The 13,712-nt window shown below is 37.3% G+C and overlaps 1 protein-coding gene across 1 annotated transcript in view; it reads right to left on the bottom strand.

The window, feature by feature from the left end:
- LOC113675702 (tetratricopeptide repeat protein 37) overlaps positions 1-13,712 on the bottom strand; it is a 37,837-nt gene that overhangs the window by 14,175 nt on the left and 9,950 nt on the right. The window contains exons 9-29 of the mRNA XM_089203370.1: positions 13,379-13,513; positions 12,405-12,506; positions 12,131-12,191; positions 11,882-11,954; positions 11,604-11,699; positions 11,428-11,484; positions 11,221-11,267; positions 9,607-9,733; positions 8,801-8,880; positions 7,040-7,139; positions 6,245-6,297; positions 5,944-6,015; positions 4,614-4,649; positions 4,252-4,336; positions 3,825-3,856; positions 3,404-3,504; positions 2,700-2,802; positions 1,823-1,915; positions 1,009-1,095; positions 590-674; positions 129-176 (exon numbers count right to left, since the gene is read on the bottom strand). Of these exons, the coding sequence (XP_089059496.1) occupies positions 129-176; positions 590-674; positions 1,009-1,095; positions 1,823-1,915; positions 2,700-2,802; positions 3,404-3,504; positions 3,825-3,856; positions 4,252-4,336; positions 4,614-4,649; positions 5,944-6,015; positions 6,245-6,297; positions 7,040-7,139; positions 8,801-8,880; positions 9,607-9,733; positions 11,221-11,267; positions 11,428-11,484; positions 11,604-11,699; positions 11,882-11,954; positions 12,131-12,191; positions 12,405-12,506; positions 13,379-13,513 (1,673 nt within the window). The remainder of the gene's footprint in view (positions 1-128; positions 177-589; positions 675-1,008; positions 1,096-1,822; positions 1,916-2,699; positions 2,803-3,403; positions 3,505-3,824; positions 3,857-4,251; positions 4,337-4,613; positions 4,650-5,943; positions 6,016-6,244; positions 6,298-7,039; positions 7,140-8,800; positions 8,881-9,606; positions 9,734-11,220; positions 11,268-11,427; positions 11,485-11,603; positions 11,700-11,881; positions 11,955-12,130; positions 12,192-12,404; positions 12,507-13,378; positions 13,514-13,712) is intronic.

Genomic DNA, 13,712 nt, shown 5'->3' with positions numbered 1-13,712 from the left:
TCGAACCACCCGCTATGTAAATATAATTTTCGTTCCCCTCAGGTCGGGTCATTTTCTATACAACGTTCCCTTCCCTTGAAATTTTTTACATTATAACTTCTTACAGGAGCATTTTTAAAATTGCTCACCTGCAGAGACCTATGCGCCATCTTTTCTTTCATATCTCCCTTCAAAATCTGTGAGGAAACGGGAATAGAAAATAAGAAGAAAAAGAAAAAAAGAGTCGAAGGGTTTCCCATTTATTTGAATAAAAGGCTTCTTTTTAAAGAGATTGGTTTAAAAAATAGCCTCTCAATCGAGTCGTACAAGTGTTTCAGGCTCCTTAAAATGGTTGGACGTTATGCCACTACCTTGATCAATAACAAGGCAAACCAAAAGAGCTTTGATTTGTAATGTAACGCTCGCTCAGTATGGCTCCTCGCAATTGGCCAGCATTACGTTTATCCAAGGGACACTGCTGAACACCACTCTATTTGACGTGCGGTCAGGCGTTCTTTTTTACGGGAAGCGCGATAGTGTGGCATGGCCGAATATCGCACACCCCGAAAAAAGGAACACCTGATCACAGGTTACATTTCATTAGACCCGCCTTGGCTTGCTGAAAGCAGTTGAATCCCAAATCACCCCACAAGCTTCCACAGTCAGGCTGCAGTTTCAATGCTCTTCCATAAGCACTACGTACAGGAAAGAAAAAAAAAATACAACATTCATGATACGTTGAAAAATTATTATCAAGACTGTGAAAACATCGAGAGAACGCGTTCAAATTAGACAAAAGCTTTATGTACGTATTGGGTTTGGGCAAAAGATTATAGTTTATAATCTCTTAGTCAGGGTGAATAATGACACGAAGGCTTGAAAAAAAGTTATTTATATCAAACAGCCCACCTATAGAGGATTCCCAAGGTTCATCGATTGACGAAAACCGTGGTCTAAATTTAATTCCGTTTGATTCATTGGCTTTAAGTGTCTCCGGAAAACGTTGATTGTCATGTAATCAGTTCTTACCCTGATCCCAAAGCAAGTAGCTGTTTTTTATCCAGATCATTGTGCTCTCCGTGAATGTGCTTCTTCAAATTATCTGGAATTGTTCCTCTGCAATGTAAACACCACAGACACATTTACACAGCGACCACAGATGTCCCACATATTCTACTCTTAAAAACCATGAACATTGTCGATCGCAGTGAGCGGAAGGGATTTTGACTTGTGACTTTGGCTTCGTTTTTGCTTTAATTCGCGCTGTGATTGGTCCAGAAAACTAGCGCCAGTCTCTCAACCGTAGCTGATGAAAAATTAAAAACCAATCAAAACTTGGTCGCCCGCGTTTTCCCGCGCTTTAGGCTGTTTGATTGTTTTTACTCTGAGTTCCCATTGGCTTTTAAAGGTATTTTCCTTTCCTCTGAAAGGCCGTTGTTATTCCTTTGGTTTTGGTTTCACAACACTCGATCGAAAAGCGCTCTATTAAGCAAGAGTTTGATGTACAACGTGGGTGCTCGCCATTCACACAAAGTGGGTCGAGATATGATAGTCGGTGGAAATTGCACGTACTCCTGAAACCTGATTTCCCAACATGGAATTATCAGAACAGCCAATAAGAACAAAGAAAGAAATCAAAAGGATCAAATGAGAATTCAGAGTAAAAACAAGCAAACTCCTTAAAGCGCGGGAAAACGCAGGTGACCAAGATTAGTTTTAGTTTTCCATTTGATTGGATAGGGACAAGTTTTCTGGACCAATCACAGATCGAGGAAAAGAAAAACCAAAGCAATCCCACATTACTCTTGCCTTATCTTTAGTTTGCATTTTACTGCTGTCCTACCTAATGGAGATGTTGGACACAGGATGAATAATGGTACAGCAGTCGCCGATAAGTTTCCACAGGCATGACAGACCAGGTTTGCACTGCACTGCTCTACAAAATAAAACATAAAACTAAGATACGATATTTCTGCTCTTTCTGCCAACCTTTGCAAGTAGATAAGTCTACGGACGGTTGCGTTAACCCTTTAAACCTTACAAGTGATCAGCATCTAATTTTTCTTCACAGTAATACCGCTAAATCATTCATTTAGGTTATGAGATTAAAGGAAAGGATCGCCAACCTTAGAGGCTTTGATTGCTAGACAAATTCTCCTTATCAGTACTAAAAAAAACGTATGGAGAAGAATATGGAGAATTTGGATACTGATGTTAGGGTGTAAAGGGAGACGTATGCTCGAGAAATCACATCTCCACCAATAGAAGGAAAACTGAAATTACGCAACAGATCGCGTTTTAAGATTCAAAAAACATCCTGCCCCTTCCAAAATTGTCTTCAATGAGCTAAAAACGCAGCACCTCTCTGTCCCGAATAATGGGGTCAATAACAGTAAAAAGAGTACAATAATGAAGATGAGCGTGGGTTAAAGTAAGAGTAAAAGGGATAAAACTGGTATACGATTATAAAACATTAAGGTCTCGTCAGTAATCTATCAACAATTTTGTCGCTGGTTGTCGTTTGATGTTTGTTCGTATATTACTCACGATCGGGTATGACAAAGTTGCTCGGGTTTTTTTTTTTTTTTTACGAAGCTACGCATAAGTAAATAAGTACATGACCATGCAGTGTAGGCACGGTTTAAGAATTACTGTTGGTGTTCTGATGCAAGATTAAGTGATCAAATATTAAGAAAAAGAGGAAAATAATGTTCACTTACCGAGCCAAAACGTGAATGGCTGCCATCACACAATCCACAGCCTTCCCATTAAAATCCTGCTGCAGCGCGGATCGGGCTTGGTTGAGATACGTCTCACCGAGTCCTACAAATTAAAACAACCAGAACAAAGCTCTGTGAGGATCACGTAAAAGAAAAAGATTTGAACTCTATTTCATAGAAAGCAGATACTCTTCGACTCTTCATCGAGAGTGTTATTACAGTAAAATCTGTATTGAGCGAACATGGGCTGAATTGCCGAGTTTTCCCTCCGGAATTAACTTTTTGTAAAGTTAAAGAACTAGTTTTCAGCGGACACCTTTATGAAGCGGATGCAGAGACCAAAACTGAGCGCTCTTGAGACAGGAAGACTGTAGTGAGCGAACAGTTGGAGTTTCCTTTTACTGAGAGCACGAACAGGTGAAGATCATTGTGTTTGCTTCTAAAACACTTGTTCTGGCATTTGCTTGTATCCATCTATCTTCTTGAACGATTAGTTTGAAAAGCATTTGATTACTAGCTCTTTTCGACTCGGGAGTATATAATCAACTTATAATGCGTAGCCCATGAAACCTCTTTTAAGAAGCCACCCTGCCTGAATTAAGCGGTGAACACTACCGGGGGTCTCCCTGGGTGTCAGTTTCATTCGGGTTTCACTGAATTTGAAGTTTTCAAATTAACACAGTTAAATCAAATTGAGACTTTGCCTTTCATTGCAGGAACATAATCATGTTGCATTTCCAGAATCAGTTTATATTCCTTGATTGCTTCACTGTGAACACACAATAACTGTTTAATGGCCGCCAACCTAAAAGAAATTTTCATAAAACCGATTAGAGTGCCGACAAAAGTAACCTCTTACTAACCGAGCGCAAGGGTCGTCATTCCCAGATATCTTTAGTGTCTGGATCCAATTTCATCGTTCACAAAATAACTCGCGAGGAAGCATGTTTCACGAATAACTGCATTCTCATTGCACATTATCAGTTGAAAACTATCGCAAATGACCTCAAACCTTTCCAACTGAATTCCTGTCCACAAATTGCATTGAAACACAAAATATGCGAAATTACATTAACAGCTCTCATTCTAAGCGACAACGAATGAACACACAGAGCGTACACTTACTGGTAAAGGCAGTAGAGCGAAGATGGGTCAAGCTGTGAATATACAAAAATATTATGATTATTTTGAACCATAAAAAGTACAAATAAAATGATCGACCGTCTGATGGACTGACTAACTGAAGACCGACTGACAGACAAACAGACTGCCTGATGGACTGACTGACTAACTGAAGACCGACTGACAGACAGAGAAACAGACAGATAGACAGACTGACTGGCTAATTGACTAACTGACTGACTGACAGACAGACAGATAGACAGACAGACTGACCGACTGACTAGCTGGTTGTTCACTGACTGATTGAGTTCTGCATTTATCTGGTAGAGTAGGAAAAAAAAACGTTTCTATGAAGGGCTATACAACAGAGATACTTGAGCTTATTTTTACGTAACTACAGCGTTACGAATAGAGAGCGGAAAGTTCAAACCTCAGAAGCTTTTGTAAAAGCCTTCATAGCCGCGATGTAGCTTCCACGACTCATATACGCTTCACCAAGACATTCCCAGCAATGCCTAAAAGAGAAAGGAAAACAACATCAGGAAGCATATTTTCCACACTATTCCCTGTACAATTCCTAAGGAACTGAAAAGGAGAATTTGTTTGACAATCAAGAGCGTCTTTAGTTGATGATCATTTCCTTCAATCTCGTGACTTGAATGTTTCATTCAGGGGGGATATTGTAAGGTGAAGTAAGATGTTAGTCACTCTTGGAGCTTAAATGGTTAAAGAAAAATAACTGTAGAAGGAACTAAATGAAAATCAGAATGTAACATTGTACTTGTCACCTACCTGTCTTTGAGATCAGCTCTTAGGGCACTCTGAAAACTTATGCGAGAAACAATTCATATTTAGAACTCTAATAATAATGATTTCTTTGAGATTAAAGAACAACAAAAAACAACCAGAAAACCTTAGAGCGCATTTCAATCAAGTGCTGTAAATTCAAACCATAGTTATCACGAGAACCAATCAGATGAGAGGGAGGTAACTCAAGAAGCCGATGAGAACTCATAGTATACCCAAGCAAACTGCCTGAAGCGCAGGAAAGTGCGAACTCGTGACCAAGTCACGATTGGTTGCAGTTTTTAATCTGATTGACTGAGAAAGTGGCGGGAGTTTTTTCTAGACCAATCAGATAGCGAAGAAGACGAAACCAAAGCGACCCCGAATAACTTTCGACAATCAACTGAAAAATGCTCTAATGATCATCTTAATCTAATAATAAAACAAACACACACTAAGAGGCATGTGCGAGTGGCTGTTCTTCGGACAGTCTCAATGTGTCAGGGAAAAGAAAAGTAATATTTTTCCCGATAGATAACACACCGATTGAAGGATATAAAATAAACAAACAGGTCACGAAAAAAAAAACCCCAATTTGCTTTCCTCTTTCGTGGGTTGTTGGTAAATCAGTCATTCCAACGTCTATGAATAGGAGCAACTTCGGACTGTCATTTCGGAAATACCGCTGCGGCTCACATACGTATTTAGCGTTTCTAACGCAGCACTCATTCGAGGGCACAGTTCAATTCATAAATCAATTGTCAATATATACCTCTCAATAAACGAGTTCTAAGTCCGTGCTGTAAGTCACGGCCGAAATTTTTCCGCTCGGATTTATGACCCAGACGTGAAACGCGCGGGCTATAAATCGAACAGAAAAACGAGGTTACGTAACTTACAGTATGGATCCCGAAAAAACCATGTTAGTAAGATATTCACTATATCTCTCGGTTCAAATAGAGAGGGGAAGATTTCAATTCAAACAAACTTTTGAATTTAGCGGGCCGTTCAATGAAATACGGCCCGTTAAATTAACCAATCATAGCACACGTACTAGCTGAGAGATATAATAACGCAAGTGCATAGCGCACGTACTAACTGAGAGATTGTTTGGTTGATGCAATTTAAAACAAGGATGTTCTTATTTGCCCAGTTTTAAAGAACTGGTGCTCTCTATTTATGTTTTTTTTTTCTTAATTTTTTTCTATCTACATCGTCAATTCGAATTTGAGCCGGTTTCACGATCGTTTCCCTTATGATTAACAAAACAATTTCCTTGCGAATTTGTCGAATACATCTCTAAAGATCATATCAAGGTAACGATAACTGAACTCACCATGATATGGCCGCTGTACTTTCGTTCTGTTTCAGGTGAAATAATCCGAGCCGTAGCCACGCCCATTTACCCCTTGAGAGAACAAGAAAGAGCACCATCAGCTAGAGCAGTTTTGATATGAACAGTATGCAACTAAAAGTCGTGCGCAGTTGGGTTCACATAACCGCACCAAACTTGTAACAAAAAAGTTTGATGATTTTCCTGACCAAATACCACTACTTACTATGGTTTGACAACATAAAATATTTGTAACCAAACAGAGGAAGAGATGGAATTACTAAAATTAGATCTGAATACGTACTCTCCGGGCGATGATGCAGACGTAACATTCTTGTACAAGTTGAGTGCAGCAACCTAAGATAACCATACAGTCGCAAAATTCAGTAAAGAAATAAACTGAACGAATAGAGCGCTTCTCGACTGAGTGTCGTAAAACCAAAACTATAGTAAGCACAACAACCAATCACAGTGAGGAAAATATCAGGCGGAACCAATGAGAAATCAAAGTGAGTAAAAACAAGTAAAATGCTTGAAGCGCGGGAAAATGCGAGTGAGAAAGTCGCGATTGGTTTTAGTTTTGATTCTGATTGGTTCAGGAAATGGCCCGAGTTTTCTACACTAATCACACAACCGGGTAAAGCAAAACCTGAAAATTCCCAGTTTACTCTCAACATTCAACTGAAAATTGCTTAGGAAAGCAAAATTTCCTAAGACAATTCAGTGCCATATAATTTGCTGTTCATGAGCATAAGATGGAAAAATCAACCAGCATGGTAACTTTTCTGGGCTTCGTAGTGAAAGAAAAAAAGATGAATTTATTTCGTCATGAGCACGGGAAAAAAAAGGAAAAAAAAAGAGTTCTCACGAATAATTGACTTCATATCCTCGGGTTCCGAGCACAGATTCAGATGCTCTCTAAAAGACACGTTTCCCATATGAACTTAGTCTTACTGTATTCTCTGTGGCTCAAAAGTGAGACATCGAGGCGCGAGATCCGAAAGTCAGGGTGCAACTCCTCACAGGGACTCTGACTTTCAGAGCATTTAAGCTACGTATTTAGAAACAACTTGTTCGCAGATTGAACCATTTCATTCACCTCATTTCCCACTTCCATAAGAGAATCTCCTAAAGCTATTCCAGCGACAACGGAACTTGGATCCAGATCAAACGCTTTCTGATAACACCTGCTGGCTTTGCTAAACAGTGATAAAAGAATTAATAATGAATCATTCCGATATCAACGACAATTCATCCTTATGCAAATCACACATTATAGATCAAATCCAGTCATGTGACTTCACTGTTGTCAACACACCACTACACAAATATTCATCAAATTTTAAAACAAACAGATACCAGGTTTCCGTGGTTCTGTTCAGTGATGATCAAAGATAACGTCAAAAAGTGGTTTGGACAAAAAAGGCCCACAAGACGCACTAATGTTCCTACCACATTGTGATGTCTTCTGTGATCTTTTAAAGTACAGACCCAAGTTAAGATGAAATCAATTTGATTTTAAAATGAATAAATAAGCAAATGCTGTGAATAATAACGTCAACTGTACTTCTGTCCTCCAATAAATCATAAGAACCAATCAAATCATGCGTATCACTCAACTTATAATGTAAACAAAACGGAAAAAAGTTGAATATTCTTTCAGAACTAGTCAAGAAGATTATCCCCTAACACTTTCACTCGTCAATACCTTATTCCATAAGCGGCTGCTTAAAAGCATAGTAAGGCGAGAGTTCACCCGTAAGCCGCACGGAAACTATACAACTGATATGTATCCCTTGGATTTTAGGAGTTTCAGGTTAAACAACCCCTTTTATTAATCTACATGAAAAAAATTGCTCGAGTCTGATTGGCCGAAACGAGTACATTTTTCATGTAATACGAGTGCAAAGTTGTAACACGAGTGCACAGTTGTAATATGAGTGCAAAGTTGTAACACGAGTACAAATTACAAATAGCGTGCGCGCGCTGCCAAAATCAAGTCGCCCGAGAGTCTTCTCGCCCGAAGTCATGTCGTTCGAAACTTGAGTCATGTTGCCCGAAAAAAAAGTCTAACCATATGATCGACTTCTATGTAGCCAAAGTCTTCATGGCTTTGTTAGAAACCGAGAAAAAGTTTCTCAAGCTTACGAAATGTCCGTGAGTAAGAAACGAGTACATACCAAACGAACAACGCTTAATTTTTTTGTTAGAAACGGAGAACGTTTCCCTTTGTTGTTAGAAACGAACAATGCTTTTAGAACCTTCACTCAAACATATTTCAATTCCAAGCATACGATCGATTTCTGTGTTGTCAAAGTCTTCATGGTATTGTTAGAAACCATGAAAAAGTTTTTCAAGCTTACGAAACGTCCATGAGTAAGACACGATTACATACCAAACGACTAACGCTTCATTTAGTTGTTAGGAACGAACAACGCTTTAAGAATCTTCATGGTGTTGTCGGAAACAAAGAGCGCTTTGGTGATAAAAAAATTTCTTAACGTTATTGCCTATTTACAGTCTGAAATTCAGATCTTTTTAGTATTTGTTTCTTCGGGCGACTTGACTTTTTTTTTCCGGCGACATTACTAAAATTTCGGGCAACATGACTCGGATTTCGGGCGAGGTGACTCTCGGGCGACTTGACTGCGAACCCGTTTTTCATGTGAATTATTACCAAGTAACGCCATGATTCCTGGTGCAATTTGGTGTAAATAAGCACTTGTAAATATTTCAAAGACTACAAATTGCACTCGCACGATGGGCTCGTGCAATTTCGAAGTTTTTGACATGGCACTCGAAATCATGTTATTACTTCTAATAACATGTGTGAATGATAAATCTGTGTCGACTACAGTACCTTAAATCTTTCAATACTCCACGGTAGTAATGTCCCAAGTAGAGAAATGTCGGAGAGTAATATGAATCCAACTTAGCTGCCTGAAAAAAATTATGCCAGAAATTTTCATGTTTTAATTTTTAACAGGAAATTGAAGGTGCAAAACTGTTTTTTTTATGAAAGAAGGACAAGCACAAATGACAATCTTAAGTACATTTTCGCGCAAAATTAAGGAGATTGTGTTTATTATCCTTCAGAGATTTTTACAGGCGTGATAAAATGTTTACGAACAGCTTACTATTTGCTACGTGAGATGTTTTCTTTTAACTGTGCTTTGGTAGACTTTATGCAGAAACAAGAATTTCCCTTTTTATGTAACAACCAAAAACCCTCTCTCATCTTGAATCAAATTTTGAAAGAAAGTTATCGTAGTGGACTTAAGGTTGAAACTTGAGGAATATCACTCGGATGATATCCTTACATTTAGACCAAACCCCTGCGACCAAAAATATTTGATGAATCATAGAGATGTCTACCAGAGTTACTTAACCCTTCAACCCCCAGAAGTGATTAACACATAACTTCTCCCCATAATATCCATACATTATCCAGGAAAAAGGTAATGAGATTACTCAGACTTATCACGTGGAAGTTGTCATCTTGATCTAACACCAGATTCTCGTAACTGAAATGTGTAGCAGCCAGAGGGGAGAATTAACAATCTGATCCTTGGAAGTTAAAGGGTTATTAGGAATTACCAGGTTAGATACAGAGTAGGACAGTGAGGGAACCATGTTACAAAATTATTAAATAGCAATTTCTTTTACCTTTAAAAACTCTGCCAAGCATTTTTTCTTGTCAGCTCTCAAATTTCCATTCATTTCCCAGTACAACTTGCCAAGAAGAAAGTGGTAAAATGCACAATCCTCACATTTCTCTATTGCTTCCAAAAACCTAATTTCAATTTCAATCCATTAAAACAACCACTTAAAATCATTATACACCATAGTTGTAGAGAAACCTTTTCACTCCACATCGTAGTTAACATGTCATCTTTGAATATATTTGCTACTAAAAATAATTAAACAGCATGTGCAAAGGTTATTTAAAAGAACTGTGATCAACAAACACCTTTTGCTTCTCTGCAAGGTGCAGGTGGCTAATTCAAGTTTTCAATAAATATTCAGCCAACTAAACAATAAGGTTGAATGTCATACCATCCCTTTGACACAGAGGAGTGATAGCATTTGAATTTCTCCTCACAATATCACATCTGAATCAATCATTTAAGTATCAAGAATAAAGAGAATAATCACAATCTAAAGAAGCTTTTGACTGTTAAACAAATCCTCTTTATTAGCATCTTAGGAAATGTATAGTGAATAGTATGGAAAATATATGTGCACACCGATGTCAGGTTGAAAAGCAGGGTTCTCCCTAGTTTTCAGCACAACAGGTAAGGGACCTTTTCAAACCAGTAAAGCACATTCACAGCTTCAGGAAGCTGGTCATTCTCAACTTTGTCATTTCCTAAAGCATACAGTACATCACGCCTATCAAAAATTCTCCATCAAAAGATTCATAATGTGAATGATACACCTTTAGGTTCAGAGGTTGAACAAAACAAAGTAAAATTTTGTTTAAAAGCATTATATTTGACTATGCCCTTTCCAAACAGCTTATAACATAAACTGGTCTCCCTTTGATTTTGGGTGATATCTTTGGCTTCACTTACATGGCATATTGCTGGAAAATCAGCAGTGTCAGCTACGAATCGCATTGCTATGAAATCGAATCACATTGACTAGCTGAATTTGTGTTCTAATCATCTAAAATTCAGAACTTTTACGCTGTCGAGAGATTTTATTTTCAAGGCTTCTTTCAAACCGCTGTCTCAAACACATTTAAAGTAGAATTTCACGATGAAGACTAGCTTTGTCCCTTTGTCAAGGCAGTTATTTCTGGCAATTGGCTGCTTTTCCATCACTAGTATGTAACCTTTGTTTTGTTTACCCCTAAAATTCTTGTAAAGCTTACCAGCTACCCTTTGTGACCTCTTGTTACTGGACAGAAACAACAGCATTGTTTGCTACCGTTTCATCGTGGAAACTGAACAACTAAATGACACCACATTTGCATGTGCAGAGAACTGACAAATGTCATGAGATTTAGCAGAAAGCCCACAAAAAATCACTCTTGCTTCAAAATTCGAAAGGTACCAATCAGTGTTAGCTAACTAAAGCACACATAGATCTATAATAGTACACACTGTTGGCTTGTTATTACACTTTCTTATCAGATTAGCTCACCATAAATGCATATTTTTTAAGGGTTCTGAGCGTTTGCAGGTGGTAATAAGTGTTCTTACAAGCAGTAAATTTTACCAGTTACTGCCTGATAAGGAGAACCTTGGAAAAGGGTTGATGCGCATTTAAGCATACCTTAACTCTGCATCATCAAAGTAACCTTCATGGAAACTTATTTGACCCTGCACAAAAAAATAATAATAATAAAACAGGAAACAATCTACCAATTGTCAAGGTTTTGAGAAGCTAAAAGGCTGGCATATATGAGCTGAAGTAGAAAAGTACACTTAAATGTTAGTTGGCAAGAGGGAAAGATACAGTCACTGTTTTAACCTACGTTACCTGCAATGCCAGAGCTGATGGACAGCTTTTGTCAATAGTTAGAGCTTTTGCACAGATCTGAAACAAAAACTAATTTTTAAGTCACAAATTCACAATACAAAATCATGACGATCAGTTCTCATATCAACACAGTTTATATGAAGACACACTGTAAATGACTGTCACAGTAAATTCACCTGTGTTGCCTGCTGAATATCACCAAGAGTGAGATGTGCTTGTCCGAGTCCTGTAAGCAGTTGAACCTCCTCTTCAGATCCACCATCTGTCAGTAACTAAAATGAGAAAATACTGAAACTAATTTCATTTGCATTTCACATTCAAGTTCAAAGAAGACACCAAACACTTATAATTGCAACCAAAAGGCAGAATTTAACGTACACCTTTAGTCAGCAGGTCCTCTACTTCAGAGGAAGGACCATAAGTCTGTAAAATTATTGTAGCATCATGCATGTACCTTCTCATATATTTTGCTGGCCAGTGCTGCAGTTGATGGACCTTGTTTCAGAAGAGCTTCTGCCATTGCCATGCTGCATTAAAATTGAGATGTTAATAAGTTTATAAGTCAAATAAAGATTCAATTATTTGTAACACGTATATCATTTCATAAAATATCCTATAGCTATGTAACCCTCACAAAACTTTGCAAAACTGCTGTTAATTAAAAGCTATATTTAAATGAACACAGGAACAAATGTTCTCATACCTTAAAATTGTCTTGAGCTCTTTTTGTGAATCAGGTATTGATGAGTTTATGCATTCAAGACCTTTCAACAAAACAGTAAAAGAGAAATCACTATATAACTAAATAAATAAATTAAAAACCTGTCATATGTTAAATGTAACAACATTTTAAACTTTTCCTACTAAATTTTTCAGCATACTGCAAACAGTATTGTGTGTTAAAAAATATGTAAAAGAAGACCTCATTTATTGCAGATTATTGTTCAAGTTTGAATCTTCAAAGCACTAACACAAACCTTCCTTTGCACTCTTCTCAGCTTCTTGGTAATCGTGGAGTTGAATCTGTAACTGACAAAAAGTCAGCCAACCATATGGACAATTAGTGAACGACTGCAACCCTGAAATCAAGCAAATGAATATTAAAAGTTTTCATAACATTTAATTCCTGCCTTAAACTCACTTGTAATCTGTTCAAGGAATGGATAAAACTCTCCACTCCACGTATAGCATGAATGTGTTCCCAATGAAATCACAAACATCTCTATGAAATAGAGCACTATGAAAGTAATGCTATACAATCATCTTCTTATACTATGAGTACATGATAAATTACTGGTAACTATTAAGTAAATAATATACAATTTTAATATTGATGAATCTTGAACAATTTCACCTATTAATTTGAAGTTCACTTTGTGTAATTCATGTTGCTCTTTTCCATCACTGTTTCTTCGTCATTTATTCTTGTTACTTCCAGTATAATTCTCTCTTCTCACAAGCTGAGTATTATTAGTTTACATCTTTTAAATGTAAATTACCTCTTTAACTCTCATGAGTGACCAAGACAGAATTTCTCCTTACAATATCAATACAATATCAACCAGATTTTACAAATGATGAGAATAAAGAAGAATATCAATTTGGGGACAATAAGTTGATCCAATACTAAATTCTCTGAATTAACATTATAAGAATTGTATGGCGGACAGAAAGGAAAATTATAAATTTGACCTTGGAACTTTCACACAACTGCCTCCTCCTGGTTAACCCTTTAATTTCCATAAGTGATTCATATGTAACCTCTCCCTCCAATATCCACACACTATTCACCAAACAGGTGATGAGGATATTCAAAATAATGTAAAAGTTGTGATCTTGATTCAACACCAAATTCTTGCAATTACTGGTAATTTACAAGGAAATGTTAAGCAGCTAGAGGGAATAATTAACAATCAGGTCTTGGGTGTTAAAGGGTTAAATTTATTTTCACCTTTTTGTAGTAATGTTCGTGCCATTACAAAGTCTTTCTTATGAAAAAGAACACTTCCTAGTCCCACCATGCCAATCTCTGATCCAGGGTGAATGTGATACAGTCTTTGGATTGTAATAGTCATCTCTTGAGTTGCTGTAAATGATGCAAAATGACAATAATTATCAACTCATGTCTCATACCAAATGGTAATTCATGAAGGAATCAAAGACCCTTTTCTTGATTTGTTATCCTCAAGGTCAAAATTGGGCAGTAAAGCAGAATATCGATCCCTTTGATAACTCTAACTGCTTAAGATTAACTGAATGATTGTCTCATTTTGTCGTTAATGAAG

This window comes from Pocillopora damicornis, chromosome 4, assembly GCF_964200805.1.
Source record: "Pocillopora damicornis chromosome 4, jaPocDami1.2, whole genome shotgun sequence".
NCBI classification, from domain to species: Eukaryota; Metazoa; Cnidaria; class Anthozoa; order Scleractinia; family Pocilloporidae; genus Pocillopora; species Pocillopora damicornis.
Note: the sequence above shows the minus strand (reverse complement) of the source record. Positions and strands in the feature narration are given on the sequence as shown.